The sequence below is a fragment of the Salmo salar genome, chromosome ssa12 (genome assembly GCF_905237065.1).
Source record: "Salmo salar chromosome ssa12, Ssal_v3.1, whole genome shotgun sequence".
Classification (NCBI taxonomy): Eukaryota; Metazoa; Chordata; class Actinopteri; order Salmoniformes; family Salmonidae; genus Salmo; species Salmo salar.
The window spans coordinates 45,394,169-45,418,955 of NC_059453.1; the positions used below are offsets into that span (position 1 = coordinate 45,394,169).

The 24,787-nt window shown below is 42.7% G+C and overlaps 2 protein-coding genes across 5 annotated transcripts in view; one reads left to right on the plus strand and one right to left on the minus strand.

The window, feature by feature from the left end:
• Positions 1 to 24,787, minus strand: part of LOC106565284 (replication termination factor 2) — a 53,519-nt gene that overhangs the window by 24,268 nt on the left and 4,464 nt on the right. The window lies entirely within an intron of this gene.
• On the plus strand, positions 475 to 19,769 carry LOC106565283 (beta-1,3-galactosyl-O-glycosyl-glycoprotein beta-1,6-N-acetylglucosaminyltransferase 7). The gene is made up of 4 exons (XM_014132224.2): positions 475 to 1,239; positions 2,583 to 3,613; positions 4,953 to 5,048; positions 18,571 to 19,769. The coding sequence occupies exons 2-4, from the start codon at positions 2,647 to 2,649 to the stop codon at positions 18,807 to 18,809; spliced, it is 1,302 nt and encodes a 433-aa protein (XP_013987699.1). The 5' UTR covers positions 475 to 1,239; positions 2,583 to 2,646; the 3' UTR covers positions 18,810 to 19,769.

Here is a 24,787-nt window from a genome sequence, read left to right on the forward strand (position 1 = left end):
ATGCCAACTAGATCGCTACCAAGAACTTCCCAATACACTTTCAAACAACAAACTTTCCAAACAAAAACCGAGCTCTTCCTCATTCTGCGTTCAACAGGAAGTGATAAGAGGGGAGGCCATTATATCCATAATTTGGCAGGCTAAAAGCAAAATTGTGGAATAACGAAAAAAAACAAAAAAACACAAACACTATTCTACTCAAATCAACAGCTTCTGTTGGGTTCCCCCCCCCCCCCCCTCTTTCATGAAAAAAAAAAAAAAAACAGACCTGTGCATTACTACTGAATGTTTATTTTCATTAATGAGTGACAAATGCGCACGTGCACACTCATGTACACACTCATAACGTCACACTCGGCCACACAAAGACAAAAGCCCACCAGCAGGGGGGGATCTATTGTGTCCTGGTGTCAGCTCAATGTGACCTCTGGCCATGTGGCCCTGTTAACACAACAATAACTAATCTCAGTAGCTGACCAGGCAGCAAACAAAACACTGGCTGAGGCTGTCGCTGCCTCCGGCAGCACTCTACTCTGCACAGCACTAAACCAGCCACAGCAGCAGAACCATCTGAGAACTCTCCCAGGAGAGAGGGAGCGAGAGAGGCAGAGAGAAATGAGTCGAGGATAAGATCCATAATCCATGCTGCGACTGCTGCAAATCTGACATTGGAAGGAAGATTGGGGTTGCTTAGCTTTTTTTGTGTTATATCTAAAATTGGGAAAGGAGAGAGAGCAATTGCGATATGGGGTGAGAGATGGAGAGAAAAAATTAAGCGAGGTAGTTGAAGATCATTTTAAAGGTGGTAGGAGACTGTCAGGAAAGGTTGCCGGTGCTTATATATGGGTGTGTGTGTGCGCCAAATGAGAGAGAATCCACCCGTTACCAGGCAGGGCCGGCCCTCATCCCACCAGGTGGGATGCAGTGGGAGCGCCTCAGCCACAGACGTGAGGGCAAGAAATGACACACACGCAGGCACACACACACGCTCAAAACAGAGACGGATGCGGAGTACAACGACCTTGCGAGCCACATGCCACCCTGAGACAACCATAACAAAAGCAACGCACAGCAAACTGCAGCAGCTCCACCAGCCCATCCCTTGACAACCCATGGCTCCAGCTCCCTGCGTGCGCCAGGCTTGACTCCCTGTTGGTTCCGGCTCGCCATTTTTTGGTCAGGCGCTTAATGTTTAACCTATTCTTCAGCGAAAGGACCCCGGGCTCAACTGCAATTAAGGTAACTGGATAGCCTTATCCTCTGTGTGCGTGTAACACTTGGAGGTAACGGAAGATTGTATTTGCTCTGAATCAAAATGTTGCTCTGAATCAAAATGTTGCTGAGGGTAGTATGCTATGATGTGTGGTATTAAACATTCCCACAATGAGCTTTCAATTACAAATGCCTAAGAGTGATGGAATATCTGGTTAATTACTCAATCCATTAACAGGTGATAAAATAAAAGCATGGCTCCATGAGAACTAGCAGTGTTTAATCCAACTAATAAATGGTAACAGGTGGTTCACATTTAAAAAAAAAAATCTTGCACACTGGATGATACACTGCTATCCACACATAGTTTGCTTAGTTTCAAAATAAACAACGCCAGTTGACGGTTTCATTTCTTTGAAAAAGTCTCCCATTACCGACAAACAATAAATCAATGGCAGTTTGTCATAAGCAAACAAGACGGCTCTCTCAGAATCAGTAAGCCAAGAATAAGATAAAGTTGAATAGAACCCCCAGGGATTTATCTGTCTGTTGACATAATTACGGCATAGACAAATCTTGTTTGTTTTTTCCTTGATGTCACAATGGCCTGTGTAGTTGATGTGGGAGACCCTTGGGATTTCATTACATACTTGCATAACAAGCCCAATGTCCAAATCTCTTCAACGGGCTGCCACTGATTATCGGGTTCTAGCAAGTCTCCGGTGAATAAGTCTCTCTAGTGTGATATCAGGCAACTGCAGAGGTTGTTATAAGAGCAAAAGTTGTCCCTTTTCTACTGGATTCTTATTGATTCTCCACCAGTGGTAGTGTAATGAATGAAAAGCGATTGAGAAAATGTATGACGATAATTATGGCTATGTGATCCTATTTAGATCCAGGGTATTGTGTATCTAGGAGCTAGAGCATTTCCATATTTCAAAACCTGTATACTGCAAAATACAAACCTTGTTTGCATGGCTAGGTTCAAAATTCAAATGTGCATATCTATCCTGATGTCTATGAGTCTGTCTCTTGCATTGCTTAATGATTCATTTCTTCAACTTCCTGAGCCAGCTTCCTCAGTCCATCTAGCAGCATTATCTATGCATTTCCTCTCTACTCACTTGTATCATGTGTCATCTGTTGTGATCAGATTAATAAGCACTCCATAAAAAGCTACTCATCTTTGCTGTGTGCTGGGTCGTTAAACACCTCTAGAAAGAACCCCGTATGAATTGCAATGAGGAAACCGATTATTCTTAGATTGTAAAACATTGCCAATAATTGTGGTTATTTTTCAATAATCTTCCATAAAAAGTATGTCTTTAAAATACTTTTAATGTCTCAAGTCTGGCTTTGTCATTTTACAGTACAGCATAACCCTGGTCTTTTGCTGCCGGTGGTTGCGTGGTGTCCGTCCAGTGCTGGACTATTATGCTCCAGCTGGAAGGCGCAAAGTGCAGTTTCCTGTTCTGCCTGGGAATATGCATGCTCATCTGTTCGGTCATCTACCTGAGGGCCATGGCTGGCACAGATCCCCAGGGTCAGAGTGGGCCCCTGGGCTGCAGGCCATTCTCTAAGTACTGCCAAGCTTTCCTCCCCAGCACCAAGGGCTCGCCAGCATGGCAACGCCGTGACTGCCAGGTGGAGAGATATCTTCTGGGTATGGGAAGTCGAGGTGGGGACCAGCACTGCTCCCGCCTGGTGAGGGAGCTTCACTTCATCACCAGCCCGCTGAGCCGGGAGGAGGAAGACTACCCTCTGGCCTTCATCCTCACTGTCCACAAGGAGCTGGAGCTGTTGGTGCGCCTGCTGCGGGCCATCTACACGCCGCAGAATGTCTACTGTGTCCACGTGGACGCCAAGGCTCCGCGGGAGTACAGGGAAGCCGTGGAGAGCCTTGTGGGCTGCTTCCCCAATGTGTTCCTGGCCAGCCACAGCGAGATGGTGACCTACGCCGGCTTCTCACGGCTGCAGGCCGACATCAACTGCATGAGGGACCTGGCGGCGTCGCCGGTGCCCTGGAGGAAGGTGCTCAACCTTTGCGGCCAGGACTTTCCTGTAAAGAGCAACATGGAGCTGGTGCGCTACATGCAGAGCAAGGAGTGGAGGGACAGGAACATGACCCCGGGCATCAAGCAGCCTGCAGCTATGAGGCACCGGACTCAGCTGCAGTACAGGGAGGTCAGGGGCTCCCACGTGGCCCCCAAGCGCGGAGGCCTGAAGAAAGGTGCTCCGCCCCACAGGCTACAGATTTACTTTGGCACAGCCTACTACGCACTAACCAAGACCTTTGTGGAGTTTGTACTGAGGAGTCACGTGTCCAGAGACCTGCTAGAGTGGTCCAAAGACACATTCAGCCCAGATGAGCACTACTGGGTGACGCTCAATCACATTAAAGGTAAAGTACAAGTTTACAAACAGCACACAACACAAAAAGCAACTTGTAATCTCTGTAACACAATTGGTTCTGAGCTTATATCAATGCATAGGGACATTTCTAACTGTTAAATCCGTGAGGAAAACAGATAAGACATCTACAATCTTTCCATGAGTGCATAGCTATGTCACGCACAACCTTTCCAATTTGAGATGTATCCCAAAGCAAAAATCTAGGAGACGACATAGCCATGCTTAGTCGATAAATCCTGGTGACCTAGTAACTGAGTTCATGAAAGGCTGACTTACAGTACATTTATTTGGGGTGTTCGAAGATTACTTCTAGCCTTGAAACTTAAAAGGAATGGGTTCAACATGCCTACATTGTTTTAATTAAGTAAACCAGCGTAGCTCAATGACATGTATTTTATGAAGCCCTTTTTACATCAGCAGTTGTCAAAGTGCTTTACAGATAACCAGCCTAAAACCCCAAAGAGAAAGAAATGCAGAAGCACAGTGGCTAGGAAAAAGTCAATAAATATTCCACCCCTTTGTTATGGCAAGCCTAAATACATTCAGGAGTACAAATTTGCTAAACAACAATAAATTGCATGGACTTACTCAGTTTGCAATAATAGTATATAACAGGACTTTTGAATGACTACCTCGTCTCTGTACCCCACACATACAATTATCTGTAAGGTCCCAAAGTCGAGCAATTAATTTCAAACACAGATTCAACAACCCTCCGCTTGTAATCGTTAAGGTCTATGGGGTTTTCATGATTAAAAAAATAAACAGAATGGAGCTAAGCACAGGCAAAGTCCTACAGGAAAACCTGGTTCAGTCTGCTTTCCACCAGACACTAGGAGATGAATTCACCTTTCATCAGGACAAAAACCTAACACACAAGGCCAAATCTACACTGGCGTTGCTTACCAGAGTGGCCGAGCAACATTTTTTTACTTAAACCCACTTGAAAATCGATGTCTAGACCTGAAAATGGCGTCGCAATGATCAACAACCAATTTAATGAGCTTGAATTTTGAAAAGAATAATGGGCAAAGGTTGTACAGTCCAGGCGTGGAAAGCTCTTAGAGACTTACCCAGAAAGACTAAGCTGTAATCGCTGCCAAAGGTGCTGCTACAAAGTATTGACTTACGTAAATGAGATTTCTGTATTTCATTTTCAATAAATTAGCAAAAAAAATGTAATCCATTTTGAATTCAGGGTGTAACAACGGAATGTGGAATAAGTTAAGGGGTACGAATACTTTGAAGGCACTGCAAGTGACATGTGAGAGCCTATAATGAAACGTGAGAATGAGATGATCTGTTTTGGATCGATTATCTGCTCCTAGAAGCGCCAGGAAGTCATGTAGGAGGCGGCTGGGGCGGCAAGATCCGGACAATCAAATGGAGGGACCAAGAGGGGACTGTACACAATGGATGCAAAGGTACAACAACTCCCTATCCCAGTCAAAGTCAGTTTCTACTCTTGACCTCACTTGTCTAGGGCATGTTTTGCTCCTTGATTCCAGATTAGTCTTCTGATTAGGAAGCAAACTGTTTACACACACAAATCAAAATCGTATGTCACATGCGCCCAACACAACACGTGCTTACTGACAAGCCCTTAACCAACAATGGTTAAGAAAATATTTATTAAATAAACTAAAGTTAAAAAAGCAACAATAAAATAAGAGGCTATATACACGGGGTACCGGTACCGAGTCAAGGTGCAGGGGTACAGGTAACTGAGGTAATATGTACACTAGAAGACAAGTACATTAACAAGACTGTTTAGTTTGAGAAACAGACACTTCACAAGTCCTCAACTGGCAGCTTCATTAACCTGTTATGGCTAGGGGGCATATTTTCACAGCTGGATAAAAAACGTACCTGATTTAATCTGGTTACTACTCCTGCCCAGTAACTAGAATATGCATATAATTATTGGCTTTGGATAGAAAACACTCCAAAGTTTCTAAAACTGTTTGAATGGTGTCTGTGAGTATAACAGAACTCAAATGGCAGGTCAAAACCTGAGAGATTCCTTTACAGGAAGTGGCCTGTCTGACCATTTCTTGAACTTCTTTGCCATCTCTATCTTTTACAAAGGATCTCTGCTCTAACGTGACACTTCCTACGTCTTCCATGGGCGCTCAGAGCCCGGGAAAAACCTGAATGTCGTCATCCCAGCCCCAGGCTGAAACACATTATCGCCTTTCTCAAGTGGCCGATCAAGGGACTGTGGGCTTAGGCGCGTGCCCTGGCCGCCCCGTCTTTGTGATTTTTCCTCTGTTTGCCGAAAAGGAGATTCCCGGTCGGAATATTATCGCTTTTTTACGAGATAAAATTGCATAAAAATTGATTTTAAACAGCGGTTGACATGCTTCGAAGTACGGTAATGGAATATTTAGAATTTTTTTGTCACGAATTGCGCCATGCGCACGACCCTGATTTACCATTTCGGATAGTTTCTGGAACGCATCGAACAAAACGCCGCTATTCGGATATAACGATGGATTATTTGGGACCAAACCAACATTTGTTATTGAAGTAGCAGTCCTGGGAGTGCATTCTGACGAAGACAACAAAAGGTAATCAAACTTTTATAATAGTAAATCTGATTTTGGTGAAGGCTAAACTTGCCGGGTGTCTAAATAGCTAGCCCGTGATGGCTGGGCTATGTACTTAGAATATTGCAAAATGTGCTTTCACCAAAAAGCTATTTTAAAATCGGACATATCGAGTGCATAGAGGAGTTCTGTATCTATAATTCTTAAAATAAGTGTTATGCTTTTTGTGAACGTTTATCGTGAGTAATTTAGTAAATTGTTAGTAAATTCCCCGGAAGTTTGCGGGGGGTATGCTAGTTCTGAACGTCACATGCTAATGTAAAAAGCTGGTTTTTGATATAAATATGAACTTGATTGAACAAAACATGCATGTATTGTATAACATAATGTCCTAGGGTTGTCATCTGACGAAGATCAACAAAGGTTAGTGCTGCATTTAGCTGTCTTCTGGGTTTTTGTGACATTATATGCTAGCTTGAAAAATGGGTGTCTGATTATTTCTGGCTTGGTACTCTGCTGACATAATCTAATGTTTTGCTTTCGCTGTAAAGCCTTTTTGAAAATCGGACAGTGTGGTTAGATAAAGGAGAGTCTTGTCTTTAAAATGCTGTGAAATAGTCATATGTTTGAAAAATTGAAGTTTTTGTATTTTTGAGGAATTTGTAATTCGCGCCACGCCTATCATTGGATATTGGAGCAGGTGTTCCGCTAGCGGAACGTCTAGATGTAAGAGGTTAAATAGTACCCGCAAAACACCAGTCTCAACGTTAACAGTGAAGAGGCGACTCCGCGATGTTGTCCTTCTAGGCAGAGTTGCAAAGAAAAAGCCATATCTCAGACTATCCAATAAAAAGAAAAAAGATGGGCAAAAGAACAGACACTGGACAGAGGAACTATAACACTAATGTACTTGTCCTCTTGCTAAGGTATGCACCAGGGCCTCACACTTTTCTATTCTGGTTATAGCGAGTCTGCGCTGTTCTGTGAAGGGAGTAGTACACAGCGTTGTACGAGATCTTCAGTTTCATGGCAATTTCTCACATGGAATAGCCTTCATTTCTCAGAACAAGAATAGACTGATGAGTTTCGGAAGAAAGGTCTTTGTTTCTGGACATTTTAAGCCTGTAATTGAACCCACAAATGCTGATGCTCCAGATACTCAACTAGTCTAAAGAATTCCAGAAGATTGACATCATTTGAGTCAAATGGAGGTGTACCTGTGGATGTATTGCAAGGCCTAGCTTCAAACTCAGTGCCTCTTTGCTTGACATCATGGGAAAACCAAAAGAAATCAGCCAAGACCGCCACAAGTCTGGTTCATCCTTGGGAGCAATTTCCAAACGCCTGAAGGTACCATGTTCATCTGTACAAACAATAGTACGCAAGTATAAACACCATGGGACCATGCAGCAATCACACCGCTCAGGAAGGAGACGCATTCTGTCTCCTAGAGATGAACAAACTGTGGTGCGAAAACTGAAAATCAATCCCAGAACAACAGCAAAGGACCTTGTGAAGATGCTGGAGGAAACAGGTACAAAAGTATCTATATCCACAGTAAAACGAGTCCTTAATCGACATAACCTGAAAGGCCGCTCAGCAAGGAAGAAGCCACTGTCCCAAAACAGCCATAAAAAAAAGCCAGACCACGGTTTGCAACTGCACATGGGGACAAAGATCATACTTTTTGGAGAAATGTCCTCTGGTCTGATTAAACAAAAATAGAACTGTTTGGTCATAATGACCGTCGTTATGTTTGGAGGAAAAAGGGGGAGGCTTGCAAGCCGAAGAACACCATCCCAACCGTGAAGCACGGTGGTGGCAGTATCATGTTGTGGGGGTGCTTTGCTGCAGGAGGGACTGGTGCACTTCACAAAATAGATGACATCATGAGGAGAGAAAATTATGTGGATATATTGAAGCAACATCTCAAGACATCAGTCAGGAAGCTAAAGCTTGGTCACAAATGGGTCTACCAAATGGACAATGACCCCAAGCATACTTCCAAAGTTGTGGCAAAATGGCTTAAGGACAACAAATTCAAGGTATTGGAGTGGCCATCACAAAGCCCTGACCTCAATCCCATAGAACATTTGTGGGCAGAACTGCAACCAACTTTCTATGGCTTGTTTTAATAATATAAATATTTGAGATGATTTTATTTTCAAATAACTGAAAGTGACAGGATGTAATCTGAATAAAAAGAAAAAGGCCACTCTTGAACATGGGGTGAGACATTCTACTAGAGAGTGAGTTCGGATTTAGGTATAGCTTTTGTGTGACTGAAGCCTTGTGAGAGGTCTAGTTGTTTAATATTTAATAATTTCTGCCCTCCGAATTCATATTCATTATATAAATAGTCCTGTTTAATGTTGCCTGGCTAGCCATTCCAAAAACAATTGAATATTTTTTGCTCATATAATTTGAAAAACAAGTTGCTAGGTGTAGGCAAGGCCATAAGTGAAGACACTTGCTAGTTGACACTTGCCAGCATGCGCTGGAGTACACCTGGCCTTGTGAATGCTGACCTGTTTAAAGGTCTTACTCACATTGGCTACGGAGAGTGTGATCACAGTTGTCCGGAACAGCTGGTGCTCTCATGCATGCTTCAGTGTTGCTTGCCTTGAAGCGAGCATAGAAGGCATTTAGCTTGTCTGGTAGGCTCGCATCACTGGGCAGCTCATGGCTGGGTTTCCCTCTAATCCGTAACAGTTTGCAAGCCTTACCACATCCGACGAATGTCAGAGCCTGTGTAGTACGATTCAATCTTAGTCCTGTATTGACGCTTTGCCTGTTTGATGGTTCATCTGATGGCATAGCAGGATTTCTTACAAGCGTCAGGATTAGTGTCCCGCTCTTTGAAAGCAGTAGCTCTAGCCTTTAGCTCGGTTGCAATGTTGCCTGTGATCCATGGCTTCTGGTTGGGATATGATACGTACGGTCACTGTGGGGATGACGTCATTATGCACTTATTGATGAAGCTAGTGATTTATGTGGTGTACTCCTCAATGCCAGCGGATGAATCCCCTAACATAGTCCAGTCTGTGCTAGCAAAACACTCCTGTAGCTTAGCATCCGCATCATCTGACCACTTCCATATTGAGCGAGTCACTCGTACTTCCTGCTTTAGTTTTTGCTTGTTAGGTTCTAAATATCAGAGTAAGAACTCAATGGACACTATGAAAGCATAGGCCAAGTTTATTCACCCCAAAGGATCGAACACCTGAACAGACAAAAACACATTTCCAAAAGTGGTAATATATATACCCCAATTTAGGTGGGCTCCTCCTTCTTGCTAAACATGGCATATATACTGCTAGGCAGGAAATTATGTGATACGGGCAATAAACGGTTCCTTCTCTCTTAATGTGACCTGACCTCGACCCCCTTCATCACCAATCCACGGCTTTCTCCCCTCATCAGTGCTGCCACGTGATCGTTTTCCCTGCACATTCCAAGCTTAATTGCACCCACCATATGCATTCCTCCCACAGATAACCATTAACTTCTGGTGTAGACCCTCTAGACCAGTGGTTCCAAAACTTTTTATAGTCCCATACCCCTTCAAAACATTCAACCTCCAACTGCGTACCCCCTCTAGCACCAGGGTCGGCGCACCTTCAAATGTTTTTTTTGTTGCCATCATTGTAAGCCTGCCACGCACACTATACATTTATTAAACATAAAAATGAGTGTGAGTTTGTGTCACAACCCAGCTCGAGGGAAGTGACAAACAGCTCTTATAGGATCAGGGCACAAAATATAATAATAATAATCAATAATTTTACTCTTTATTTAACCATCTTACATATAAAACCTTATTTGTTCATCGAAAATTGTGAATAACTGAGAAGGGTGTGCTTAAAAGGATGCACATAACTCTACAATGTTGGGTTGTATTGGAGAGAGTCTTAAATCATTTTCTGCACAGTCTGTGTCTGTATTTAGTTTTCATGCTAGTGATGGCCAAGAATCCACTCTCACAAAGGTACGTGGTTGCAAAGGGCATCAGTGTCTTAACAGCACGATTTGCCAAGGCAGGATACTCTTGAGAGCAGCCCAATCCAGAAATCTGTCAGTGGCTTCTGATTAAATACAATTTTCACAGAAGCGCTTGTTGCAATTTCGATGAGGCTCTCTTGTTCAGATATTGGTAAGGGGACTGGAGACAGGGCATGAAAGGGAGAACGAATCCAGTTGTTTGTGTCTTCCGTTTCGGGAAAGTACCTGCGTAATTGCGCACCCAACTCACTCAGGTGCTTCGCTATATCACAATTGACATTGTCCGTAAGCTTGTGTTCATTTGCACACAAAAAACTAAATCATACAATGATGGAAAGACCTGTGTGTTGTCCTTGTTAATGCAGACAGAGAAGAGCTCCAACTTCTTAATCATTGCCTCAATTTTGTCCCTCACATTGAATATAGTTGCGGAGAGTCCCTGTAATCCTAGATTCAGATCATTCAGGCGAGAAAAAACATCACCCTTATACGCCAGTCGTGTGAGAAACTCGTCATCATGAAAGTGGTCAGAAAAGTGAAAATTATGGTCAGTAAATAAAACTTTAAGCTCGTCTCTCAAGTAAAAAAAACGCATCAATACTTTGCCCCTTGATAACCAGCGCACTTCTGTATATTGTAAAAGCGTTCGTTGCATGGTCGCTGCCCATATCATTGCATAGTGCAGGGGCCTTGCTTTAACAAAGTTACCCATTTTCACTGTAGTGTCCAAAACATCTTTCAAGCTGTCAGGCATTCCCTTGGCAGCAAGAGCCTCTCGGTGGATGCTGCAGTGTACCTAAGCTTGGAAATGAGACCCTTAAACCCAGACTTGGATCACATACCCACTCCACTGAATAGCAGGCTAGTGATTGCTTTGCAACCCTTGCAGTTAGCCACTGATTCCTTCCAAACCACTCATTGTTGAATTTGCAATTTCCAACTTCTTGTGTAATGTTTATGTCCAATGAGCACCAATACGTTTAATCTATAATTTCTCTTCATATGAAAAGGATTTGACAGTAGATTGTCGACAGAAGATGAATGTGCAAGTAGAGATACTGGGGTGCAAAGGAGTAAAAAAAAAATAACATGGGGATGAGCTAGTTGGGTGAGCTATTTACAGATGGGATATGTACAGGTGCACAAACTTTAAGCATCAGCTATCTGAGCAGCTTACTGATCACTGCAGCTGTACACAGCCCATCTGTAAATAGCCCAGCCAACTACCTACCTCATCCCCATATTGTTTTTATTTACTTTTTTTGCACACCAGTATTTCTACTTGCACATCATCATCTGCACATCTATCCCTCGTGGTCATTTGCCAAATTGTAATTACTTCGCTACTATGGCCTATTTATTGCCTTACCTCCTTATGCCATTTGCACACACTATATATAGACTTTTTCTATTGTGTTATTGACTGTACGTTTGTTTATTCCATGTGTAACTCTGTGTTGTTGTTTGTGTCGCATTGCTTTGCTTTATCTTGGCCAGGTCACAGTTGTAAATGAGAACTTGTTCTCAACTGGCCTACCTGGTTAAATAAAGGTGAAATAATTTTTTTTTAAAACAGGTGCAATGATAGGTAAGCTGTTCTGACAGCTGGTGCTTAAAGTTAGTGAGGGAGATATGAGTCTCCAGCTTCAGTGATTTTTGCAATTCATTCCAGTCAATGGCAGCAGAGAACTGGAAGGAAAGGCGGCCAAAGGGGGAGTTGGCTTTGGGGGTGACCAGTGAGATATACCTGCTGGAGCGCGTGCTACGGGTGGGTGTTGCTATGGTGACCAGTGAGCTGAGATAAGGCGGGGCTTTACCTAGCAAATACTTAGATGACCTGGAGCCAGAGTGTTTGGCGACGAATATGAAGCGAGGGCCAGCCAACGAGAGCATACAGGTCGCAGTGGTGGGCAGTATATGGAGCTTTGGTGACAAAACGGATGGAACTGTGACATACTACATCCAATTTGCTGAGTAGAGTGTTGGAGGCTATTTTGTAAATAACATCGCCGAAGTCAAGGATCAGTACGATAGTATGTTTGGCAGCATGAGTGAAGGATGCTTTGTTGTGAAATAGGAGGCCAATTCTAGATTTAATTTTGGATTGGAGATGCTTAATGTGAGTCTGGAAGGAGAGTTTACAGTCTAACCAGACACCTAGGTATTTGTAGTTGTCCACATACTCTAAGTCAGACTAGACGGGCAGGCGGGTAGCGATCGGTTGAAATGCATGCATTTAGTTTTACTTGCGTTTAAGAGTGGTTGGAGGCCACGGAAGGAGTGTTGTATGGCATTGAAGCTTGTCTGGAGGTTTGTCAACACAGTGTCCAAAGAAGGGCCAGAAGTATACAGAATGATGTCGTCTGCATAGGAGGTGGATCAGAGAATCACCAGCAGCAAGAGTGACATCATTGATGTATACAGAGAAAAAAGTTGGCCCAAGAATTGAACCCTGTGGCACCCCCATAGAGACTGAAAGAGGTCCAGATCATAGGCCCTCCAATATGACACACTGAACTATCTGAGAAGTTGTTCGTGAACCAGGAGAGGCAGTCATTTGAGAAACCAAGGCTGTTGAGTCTGCCGATAAAGAATGCAGTGATTGACAGTCGAAAACCTTGGCCAGGTCGATGAATACGGCTGCACAGCATTGTCTTTTATCGATGCCGGTTATATTGTTTAGGACCTTGAGCTGTTTGTTAACTTGGCTTTCGAACACTTTAGAAAGGCAAGGTAGGACAGATATAGGTCTGAAACAGTTTGGGTCTAGCGTGTCTCCCCCTTTGAAGAGGGGAATGACCGCGGCAGCTTACCAATCTTTAGGGATCTCAGACGATACGAAAGAGAGGTTGAACAGGCTAGTAATAGGGGTTGCAACAATTGTGGCGGCTAATTTTAGAAAGAGAGGGTCCAGATTGTCTAGCCTCTCTGGGCTAGGCGGGACGAATTCGTCCCACCTACGCAACAGCCAGTGGCGCGATTTTCAAATATCTTAAAAATCCTATTACTTAAATTTCTCAAACATATGACTATTTTACAGCTATTTAAAGACAAGACTCTCGGTAATCTAACCACACTGTCCGATTTCAAAAAGGCTTTACAACGAAAGCAAAACATTAGATTGTCAGCAGAGTACCAAGCCAGAAATAATCAGACACCCATTTTTCAAGCTAGCATATGTCACAAAAACCCAGAAGACAGCTAAATGCAGCACTAACCTTTTACAAACTTCATCAGATGACACACCTAGGACATCATGTTACACACAGCATGCATTCTTTTGTTCAATAAAGGTCATATTTATATATAAAAACAGCATTTTACATCGGCGTCTGACGTTGACTAACTATTTTCCCCTCAAATGCGTCCCGGGAAACAGTGCTACAATTCCCTAAATTACTATTCGAAAACAATTTTTTAAATTTATATTGTCAATCTAACATTTATAGATGAATATCTCTTGAGAACACCTGTCATACCAGATTTTAAATTAACTTTACTGGGTAATCACACTTTGCGATAAAAGGAGATGCGATACTCAGAAAATTAGCCAGGAAAACTAGCGCGGCGCCATCTTGGAACAATCGCAAGTCACATCTGATCTTGTATAATATTGTCAATAATCGCCTACCTTTAGTTGTCTTCATCAGAAAGCACTTCCAGGAATCCCAGGTCCACAGATGTATTTTCGGTCGAAAAAGTCCATCCTTCATGTTCCATTAGCCTGCTGTTGGTAGCGCGTCCTAGGGCTGTCTCCAAATGCTCCGACGTGCGCGGGACTGCAGTTTCGGAAAATGAGATTTTTCCCTCCTTTAGGTTCGTTCAAACATGTCAAACGTTGTAAAACATTAATCTTCAGGGCCTGTAACACCAAGAGAGCCAATAAGATTCGACGGGGACGGTTGCAGAGTGTTTTAAAACGTTTCCAAAGGTGGGGGTAGACTGGGCCGCCGACGTCATAATGGTGATGGCCCATCCCCTGTGACCAATTTCAATGCGTCTCATTCACTGAGTTTCGACTGTAGAAGGCTCAAACCACTGTGAAAAGACTGGGGACATCTAGTGGAAGCAATAGGAAGTGCTCAATGAACCATTGTTAACGGTGTGATTAATAGGTAAAGATGTGAAGTCGAGTCCACAATTCAGAATTCCACTTCCTGTTTCAATCGGTCTCGGGGTTTTGACTGCCATATGAGTTCTGTTATACTCACAGACACCATTCAAACAGTTTTAGAAACTTTAGGGTGTTTTCTATCCATATATAATAAGTATATGCATGTCCTAGCTTCTGAGTTTGATTAGTAGGCCGTTGAAAATGGGACCGAATTTTTTTCAAAATGCGCTGTGGCGCCCCCTATCCTAGGGTATCCTCAAGAGGCTAGCCCAGCTGATTTGTACGGTTCCAGACTTTGCAGCTCTTTCAGAACATCACCTATCTGGATTTGGGTGAAGGAGAAATGGGGGAGGCTTGGGCAAGTTGCAGAGCTGTTGACCGGGGTAGGGGTAGAAAGGCATGCTCGCTGAAGTGTTTTGGGGAGCGTTTGACAGTGATGAGGGGTGGTCGTTTGACCGCGGACCCATTACGGACGCAGGCAATGAGGCAGTGATCGCTGAGATCCTGGTTGAAGAAAGCAGAGGTGTATTTAAACGGCAATTTGGTCAGGATGATCTCTATGAGGGTGCCCATGTTTACGGATTTAGGGTTGTACCTGGTAGGTTCCTACCAGGTATGGCCAGGGTGTTAAGCATACCCCAGCTTAGGTCACCTAGCAGTACAAAGTCTGAAGATAAATGGGGGGGCAATCAATTCACATATGGTGTCCAGGGCACAGCTGGGGGTTGAGGGGGGTCTATAACAAGCGGCAACAACGAGAGACCTATTTCTGGAAAGGTGGATTTTTAAAAGTAGAAGCTCAAACTGTTTGGGCACAGACCTGGATAGCATGACAGAACTCTGCAGGCTAACTCCACCCCCTTTGGCAGTTCTACCTTTGCGGAAAATGTTGTAGTTGGGGATGGAAATTTCAGAATGTTTGGTGGCCTTCCTAAGCCAGGATTCAGACACTGATAGGACATCAGGGTTGGCGGAGTGTGCTAAAGCAGTGAGTAAAACAAACTTAGGGAGGAGGCTTCTGATGTTAACATGCATGAAACCAAGGCTTTTACGGTTACAGAAGTCAGCAAATTATCGTGCCTGGGGAATAAGAGTGGAACTGGGGGCTACAGGGCCTGGGTTATCCTCTACATCACCAGAGGAACAGAGGAGGATTAGGATAAGGGTACGGCTAAAGGCAATAAGAACTGGTCGTCTAGTGCGTTGGGGACAGATAATTAAAGGGGCAGATTTCTGTGCGTGGTAGAATATATTCAAGGCATAATGTACAGAGAAGGGTATGGTAGGATGTGAGTACAGTGGAGGTAAACCTAGGCGTTGAGTGACGATGAGAGGTTTCGTCTCTGGAGGCACCAGTTAAGCCAGGTGAGGTTTCCGCATGTGTGTGAAAAGGGACAAAAGAGCTATCCAAGGCATTGTTAAAGAATAAGCAGTCCATAAACTGACATAAAAAGCCAGTAGGACCAAATCCTAAGAATATAGAAACACAACCATTAAGCATTTCCTAATCGAAATTGACAACTATTACTTCCCATTGCAAAAAACATTTCACATTTAGCACACAAAGTTACCGGTGCCTTAGAATGTGTAATTCCCCCAAATTCTAAGAATTTATGAAAATGACCATATCTTACGTAGTCTTTTGTCAGAAAATATATATTTTTTTAAAGTGCCATTCTTCCTGGTGTTGTAAATTAAATCAAACCTCCATGCTTCACGGTGGGAACCACATATAGAGATCATCCGTTCACCTACTCTGCATCTCAACGGCGGTTGGAATCAAAAATCTCAAATTTGGACTCAGACCAAAAGGACAGATTTCCATCGGTCTAATGTCCATTGCTCGTGTTTGTTGGCCCAAGCAAGTCTCTTCTTCTTGGTGTCCTTTAGTAGTGGTTTCTTTGCAGGAATTCAACCATAAAAGGCCTGATTCACACAGTCTCCTCTCAACGGTTGATGTTCAGATGTGTCCGTTACTTGAACTCTGTGAAGCATTTATTTGGGCTGCAATCTGAGGTGCAGTTAATTGCAGATTTCCGAGGCTGGTAACTCTAATGAACTTATCCTCTGCAGCAGAGGTAACTCTGGGTCTTCCTTTCCTGTGGCAGTCCTCATGAGAGCCAGTTTCATCAAAGCGCTTGATGGGTTTTGCAACTGAACCTGAAGAAACTTTCACAGTTCTTAATTTTCCGGATTGACTGACCTTCATGTCTTAAAGTAATGATGGACTGTCATCTCTTTGCTTATTTGAGCTGTTCTTGCCATAATATGGACATGGTCTTTTACCAAATAGGGCCATCTTCTGTATACCACCCCTACCTTGTCACAACGCAACTGATTGGCTCAAACGCAATAAGGAAAGAAATTCCACAAATTAACAAGGCACACCTGTTAATTGAAATGCATTCCAGGTGACTACCACATGAAGCTGGTTGAGAGAATGCCAAGAGTGTGCAAAGCTGTTATCAAGGCAAAGGGTGGCTACTTTGAAGAACCTCAAATATATTTTGATTTGCTTAACACTTTTTTGGTTACTACATGATTCCATGTGTGTTATTTCATAGTTGACGCTTCACTATTATTCAACAATGTAGAAAATAGTAAAAATAAAGAAAAACCCTGGAATTAGTTGGTGTCCAAACCTTTGACTGGTACTGTTCATAAGTTATTTTCCAAGAGCTGGCTAACAAGAAGCAAGTGCTCTGCAATAAATAAATAAAAAAACAGTTCCACTCACCAGATGATAATTTGAAACGTAACTTCTTGTTGTTCATGAAAAGGGAGACGCTAACAAATTAGCAACAACATCCTCTTTGATAAGACCTGCTGCTGCCGCTGCAACTAGCCGACAACAAAAGCTAGCTAGACCGTGGGTAAACTATTGCTTGCTATTGTGCAGTGACCTGTTGGCCTTCAAGAAGGCAGAAGTTTCCATATGTTTTTGTAAAAATGGTCCCACCCATTAAGTCAAAATGTTATTGGTTGATTCCACTCCAAAATGTTACCCTTATACAGTTGAATGGCAAATGCCTTTATCTAGCTTCTGATGGCCTAGCCAATGGCTGACTTACCTTGATTTATCTCCCCAGAGACCAGCAAAGAAAAATCCTGGTTGGATATTTTTTATTTATTTTCAGTGTTAACCCTTTCCAACAAAAACATAAGAGATTAAATCAGAACATCGTTGAAAATAATATAATTATAATAATTATTTTATAAATCCTTAGCCCTTCTCTGAAGGTGTAAAGGCCCATTGTTCCCAACTGTGTTTGGATTAGTAATAATTTGTCGAGTGGCTCTATTTTCCCTCAGCGTGCATTTTTTTTCACTATTCTGAATGTCTAAAGAATCCATATGTTGTTCTGAAATATGAACACAGAAATACTGGATATTTTGAACTCTTATTATGGTGCCGATTTAACAAAATTACAATCATGGTCTTGAATTGGACTCGCATTGTTCTGTCCTCGGTTTTGATTCAGTCTCAGACCCCTTGTCCCCCTCCCGGTCTCGGTCTTGACTCGATTTTCTCCGGTCTTGAATTGGTCTCGCCGTAGTTGGTGTGGTCTACAGCTTATCATGAGGTACTCTACCTCAGGCAAGCAAAACCTTGAGACTTCCTTAATACAAAAAATGTCACAGCAGCTGTTATTGACAAATAAACAGACCACCACTCGTCTTACTGGAGGTAGCTGTTCGGTCTTGCCGATGCACGGAAAACCCAGCCAACTGTATATTATCCATGTCATCGTTTAGCCGGTGAAACAAGATATTACAGTTTAATGTCCCTTAAGTAGGACAGTCTCAAATGGAGCTCATCCAGTTTATTCTCCAGTGACTGCTTGTTGGCCAATAGGACGAATGGTAGAGGCAGGTTACCCAGTCGCTGACTAATTCTCACAAGGCACCCGGATCTGCGGCCTCTGTATCTCCGTTTCCTCTTCATGCAAATGATGGGGATTTGGACCTGGTCCGGGAGCAGCAGTAAATCCTTTGCGTCAGACGCATTACAGAAAAAAAGTATATGTCCAGTTCGGGGTGAGTAATCACTGTTCTGATATCCAGAATCTCTTTCCGGTCATAAGAGACGGTAGCAGAAACATTATGTACCAAAAAAGTTACAATGCGGAAACAATTTAATTAAATTGCACAATTGGTTATGAGCCCGTGAAACGGCAGCCATCCCCTCCGGCGCCATTGTTTGAGCAACAGCAGATGATTGAATTTGATACTGATCTGAATCTCATCTTTATGTCCTTTCTGCTGCACGTCTTTCCACAGGCCGCTATGTTAGGGACATCTGCATCTATGGTCTGGAGGATTTGCAGTGGATCATCGACAGAAACAGCATGTTTGCCAACAAGTTCGAGAGCAAGTCCTTCCCAGAAGCTTTGGACTGCCTGGAGCAGTGGCACAGAGACAAGGTCCTGCAGCAAGCCATGGTTCCCATCCAGTCATGGTGGCAACTTGCCACCCAAGGCAATGCCACCTCTCTTTTCAATGCCACGGTAGGACTTTGATGAGGTTGTAGGGTTCTTCCTGACCAAAATGGATGTAGTTCTTCAATACTTGTTGGTTATTGTATCACTTCAGAGGGCTGTACTAAAGTGTGCTGCTAGGGCCTTTTTGCATTTCTGTTGGTGCGTTTTGCTCAAATCTTGAGAAAGTCACTGCATGGACACGCAATCAAAAGCTAAACGACAATTATCTGACATTGTTCTCCATTCGTAGGAAACTGTTTGCAAGGTGAGCAGGGAAGACTTGTTATTAACATCTCAGTTGTCCTGAAACGCTTTGTGGTAAATTTAGGCTCTGTGTATCACTAAGAGGCACAGTGGCTGAAAGGATGACGCAACCATAATCACTAAGGAATTCACAAGTCTCCCCCCACGTCAAACAAGGACCTTTACTGACCTGTGGTGCACTTTGACAACAGAACCACATACAGTGTGGGAAAAAAGTATTTGATCCCCTGCTGATTTTGTACGTTTGCCCACTGACAAAGAAATGATCAGTCTATAATTTTAATGGTAGGTTTATTTGAACAGTGAGACAGAAATAACAACAATAAAAAATCCAGAAAAACGCATGTCAAAAATGTTATAAATTGATTTGCATTTTAAATGAGTGAAATAAGTATATGACTCCCTCTCAATAAGAAAGATTTCTGGCTCCCAGGTGTCATTTATACAGGTTACGAGCTGAGATTAGGAGCACATTCTTAAAGGGAGTTCTCCTAATCAATCCGATTCCAAACCCTCCACCATGGCCAAGACCAAAGAGCTCTCCAAGGATGTCAGGGACAAGATTGTAGACCTACACAAGGCTGGAATGGGCTACAAGACCATCACCAAGCAGCTTGGTGAGGTGACAACAGTTGGTGTGATTATTCGCAAATGGAAGAAACACAAAAGACCTCCCTCGGCCTGGGGCTCCATGCAAGATCTCACCTCGTGGAGTTGCAATGATCATGAGAACAGTGAGGAATCAGCCCAGAACTACACGGGAGGATCTTGTCAATGATCTCAAGGCAGCTGGGACCATAGTCACCATGAAAACAATTGGTAACACACTACGCCGTGAAGGACTGAAATCATGCAGCGCCCGCAAGGTCCCCCTGCTCAAGAAAGCACATATATTTGCCCGTCTGATGTTTGCCAATGAACATCTGAATGATTCAGAGGACAACTGGGTGAAAGTGTTGTGGTCAGATGAGACCAAAATGGAGCTCTTTGGCATCAACTCAACTCGCCATGTTTGGAGGAGGAGGAATGCTGCCTATGACCCCAAGAACACCATCCCCACCGTCAAACATGGAGGTGGAAACATTATGCTTTGGGGGTGTTTTTCTGCTAAGGGGACAGGACAACTTCACCGCATCAAAGGGACGATGGACGGGGCCATGTACCGTCAAATCTTGGGTGAGAACCTCCTTCCCTCATCCAGGGCATTGAAAATGGGTCGTGGATGGGTATTCCAGCATGACAATGTCCCAAAATACACGGCCAAGGCAACACAGGAGTGGCTCAAGAAGAAGCACATTAAGGTCCTGGAGTGGCCTAGCCAGTCTCCAGACCTTAATCCCATAGAAAATCTGTGGAGGGAGCTGAAGGTTCGAGTTGCCAAATGTCAACCTTCGAAACCTTAATGACTTGGAGAAGATCTGCAAAGAGGAGTGGGACAAAATCCCTCCTGAGATGTGCAAACCTGGTGGCCAACTACAAGAAACATCTGACTTCTGTGATTGCCAACAAGGGTTTTGCCACCAAGTACTAAGTCATGTTTTGCAGAGGGGTCAAATACTTATTTCCCTCATTAAAATGCAAATCAATTTATAACATTTTTGACATGAGTTTCAGGATTTTTTTGTTGTTATTCTGTCTCTCACTGTTCAAATAAACCTACCATTAAAATGATAGACTGATAATTTCTTTGTCAGTGGGTAAACGTAGAAAATCAGCAGAAAATATAGTGCTACTATCAGTACATGAAAAAAAAACAACCCTGCCATAGGAATTATCAAACCTCTTTTATCGCAACTTTTGTATTTAGCAATGGTGATATTTTAGCAAATTGGGATTGGACAGGGGATCATTATCAAGCCAAGCTGCCACTGTGGTTCATAGGCTGCGTTAACACAAAATATTTTTTTTCTCAGATTATATATATATATTTTTTTACACATTCGATTACATGTTAAAAAATAACCCATTTAAAAGTAAACTATTTTATTGTGTGATTGCCTATTGCAAATAAAGTGGCACTCATTTTATGACAGCTTTATATATGTTTGTCTGTGATTGTTATGTAGTAAATGTGAACATTTTAAGTTAATGCCGCCACTTCAGATAACTGACGTTTTTTCTTGTACTCTACCCAATGATCTATGAAGACATTGACCTGTCAAGCAAGTTCTCATTGTGGTTTCACAGTCTTGTTTAATATATATTATGTACACACTTTATTAGAATACTTATGAAATACACATTGTTATATTTGGTAACATATGCTTGTTTTCCTTATACTCCAATCCCATTCGAAGTGGGTGAAAATTAAAAACACTGACAAAAGCTCTGATGAAGGCCTTGAGGCTGATACGTAAAGCTTAATAAAGAGCAGTAAAAAGGTGTGATTGTTAAAAGGTAAAAATGTTGCGTGTGCTAATCATGACGCGTTAACATTGTTTCCTATTTGTTTTGCAACTATTACAAAAATAGGTTAATAATTATTTAAAGTTACATAAAAAGAATGTCCCACTGTTCTTTGATAATTTCAACTACTGCTAAACAATACCCTCTGAGCTTAGTACTGGCAAAGTACAACCGTATAATAAGCCAAATAGGCCTAAACATTTGCAGTGACATGAAATATTGTTACATTGTGTATGTTGTCAATTTAAGAGAACAGGGTCCAATAAATGTGAATTAGGTTGAGGCAGTTAAGGTGTTCAACTGCCACTTTGACAACAAACCATATTTCTATTGATTTCAAGAAATTTAACATATTAAGGGCTTGAAAGTGGAAATCATACAGCATGTACTTTTTTTAATCCAAAACATGTTTGTTGACTGTAAAGGGAGTTTAGCTATTCACTAAAATTCCCAAATGCTTTGAATACATTAAAACATTTGTTATAAATTCACTTGGTCTTAACTTAGCTTGATCTTTGCTTTGCTTCATGACTTTGCAAAAGGGTTATTGATACGATTTGCACACACAAATCGTATAATCACATGCAGTGCAAATGGACAAGGCACTTGGATCTGTTCCCCCTTGAGAGTTAGCAAGGAAAATTCCCACAAGTGGACGACCACAACAATGCTGCTCTCACGCTCTGATGGAGTCGGAAAGGTGACCTGTTGTGCTGCTCTCCCGATTCCACAGTAGTCCTGAAAACTCGACGTTGGCCAACAGTGACTAGGGTCTGGTTTCAATAATGGACTCTTTTGGCATAGAGGAACTACACCACTGCCTACGTCACTACTTTATCCGCTTGAATAAAATACAAAATAGTAGTTAGCAAGATGGAGATCAGAGGCAGTGATGTAGCTCCTCTATGCTCCCCAAAAATAAAAGAGTCCATCATTGAAATCAGACCCTAGTCAATGTGTGGCCTAGGGTCAGGTTTTCGCAACTAATACCACAGCACCACATGGTTTCCAATCATCTGGCAGCTTCCTCATTTAGCCTGGCTCAGGTTCCGGTCAGCTGGCAGGAGGCATCATGGGATTGGGAATAACGACAGGTACAGGGCTGGGGGGGGGGTTCTGGTTTCCATGACACCGAGGAGGGCTTTAACTGTCGTAAAGTTACAGCACATCAATGTTTCGGAGGTGATCTGCTGTTTCTCAATAGGATTTCCTGTGTATTGTGTGTCCTACTTCACCTATCACATTCTTACCTTAAATAGAACATGTAATCAATACAAATGTGAGAACACAGTGCAGCAGGCATGGTGAATGAGGCACCATGGTACTTTTCTATGTGCAAGATGGCAAACAGATACAGTAACTCCAACATTTTATTTGCTTTCCTTTGCTAAACCACACAGTGTATAATTTTGTAATTTCAAAACAGGGAAATTCGTATCCCCATATCAAGGCAAATAATTGAAGCAATAAGAACAGAAATGGACCTGTGGCCAACTCCATGGACCTCAAAGTAACCAAACAAGTCAAAAACAGCACACCGGAGGGTTAATCATTCACATGTGAGCACAAACAGCTAACTGGTTCACAGTTAGCACCACCTCTATGTACCTGTCTGACAACTGTGCAGGGACACGCCGTCCTAAAGGTTGATTAATCTACAGTAGAAGACACAAACAGCACCACCCTCCATTTGAAAACTCACCCTACTGTCAAAATACAGATGACTGACTATAACAGCAGGTTTTGTGTAACAAAGGAAAATGTGTGGACAGGGTAGTAACTGATTCAATAATAAGAGGGTAGGTTTGCATACAGAACATTCCAATATCTTATTTTAGTACACACTGAAGGCTTGGACTGAAACACATGTGAAAATGCTTTTTCCCCTGCTGCTAATGGGAAAAAAATGAAGATATTGGAGTCTACCTACTTTGTGAGAGCCACCCTTTTATAGGTTTTCCTTAACAACCAAAAAAGTTAACCATGGTGGTACCTTGTTTTGTTACTAATTTGACAAATGTAGTGCACAGCTTGTTGAGTAGATGTGGTGTATGTTTTACAGTGCATTCGGAAAGTATTCAGGCCTCCTCCCTTTTTCCACCTTTTGTTACGTTACAGCCTTATTCTAAAATGGACTAAATACATTTTTTTCCTCCATCTACACACAATACCCCATAATGACAAATCAAAAACAGGTTTTTAGAAATTTTTCAAATGTATATAAGAAAAAAACGTATTTACAAAAGTATTCAGATCCTTTGCTATGAGACTTGAAATTGAGCTCAGGTGATTCCTTATTCCATTGACCATCCTTGAGAAGTTTCTACAACTTGATAGGAGTCCACCTGTGGTAAATTCAATTGATTGGACATGATTTGGAAAAGGCACACACCTGTCAATATAAGGTCCCACAGTTGACAGTGCATGTCAGAGCAAAAACCAACCCAATAGGTCGTAGGAATTGTCTGTAGAGCGCCCGGCCAAACCGAGCAATCGGGGGAGAAGGGCCTCGGTCAGGGAGGTGACCAAGAACTCGATGGTCACTCTGACAGAGGTCCTCTGTGGAGATGGGGGAACCTTCCAGAAGGACAACCATCTCTGCAGCACTCCACCAATCAGGCCTTTATGGTAAAGTGGCCAGACGGAAGCCACTCCTCAGTAAAAGGCACACGACAACCTGCTTGAAGTTTGCCAAAAGGCACTAAAGGACTCTCAGACCATGAGAAACAAGATTCTCTGGTCTGACAAAACCAAGATGGAACTCTTTGGCCTGAATGCGAAGAGTCACTTCTGGAGGAAACCTGGCATCATCCCTACAGAGAAGCATGGTGGTAGCAGCATCATGTTGTGGGAATGTTCTTCAGAGGCTGTCATGATCGACGGAAAGATGAACGGAGCAAAGTACAGAGAGATCCTTGATGAAAACCTGCTGCAGAGTGCTCAGGACCGCAAACTGGGGCGAAGGTTCACCTTCCAACAGGACAATGACGCTAAGCACACAGCAAAGCCAAGACAGGAGGGGCTTCGGGACAAGTCTCTGAATGTCAATGAGTGGCCCAGCCAGAGCCCGGACTTGAACCTGATCAAATATCTCTGGAGAGACCTGGAAATAACTGTGCAGTGACGCTCCCCATTAAACCTGACAGAGCTTGAGAGGATCTGCCAAGAATGGGAAAAACTCCCCAAATATAGGTGTGCCAAGCTTGTAGCGTCATACCCAAGAAGACGAGGCTGTAATTGCTGTCAAAGGGTGTGAATACTTATGTAAATGTGATCCGTTTTTTTTTATTTGCAAAACATTTTTAAAAACCTGTTTTTGCTTTGTCATTATGGTGTAAATTGATGAA

Excerpts from the sequence above, each read along its gene's own strand:
- LOC106565283 (XM_014132224.2), top strand. The coding sequence starts at position 2,647 with ATGCTCCAGCTGGAAGGCGCAAAGTGCAGTTTCCTGTTCTGCCTGGGA. Across the intron at positions 3,614-4,952 it reads GACGCTCAATCACATTAAAG|AAGCGCCAGGAAGTCATGTA; the intron begins GTAAAGTACAAG and ends ATCTGCTCCTAG. Across the intron at positions 5,049-18,570 it reads TGTACACAATGGATGCAAAG|GCCGCTATGTTAGGGACATC; the intron begins GTACAACAACTC and ends GTCTTTCCACAG.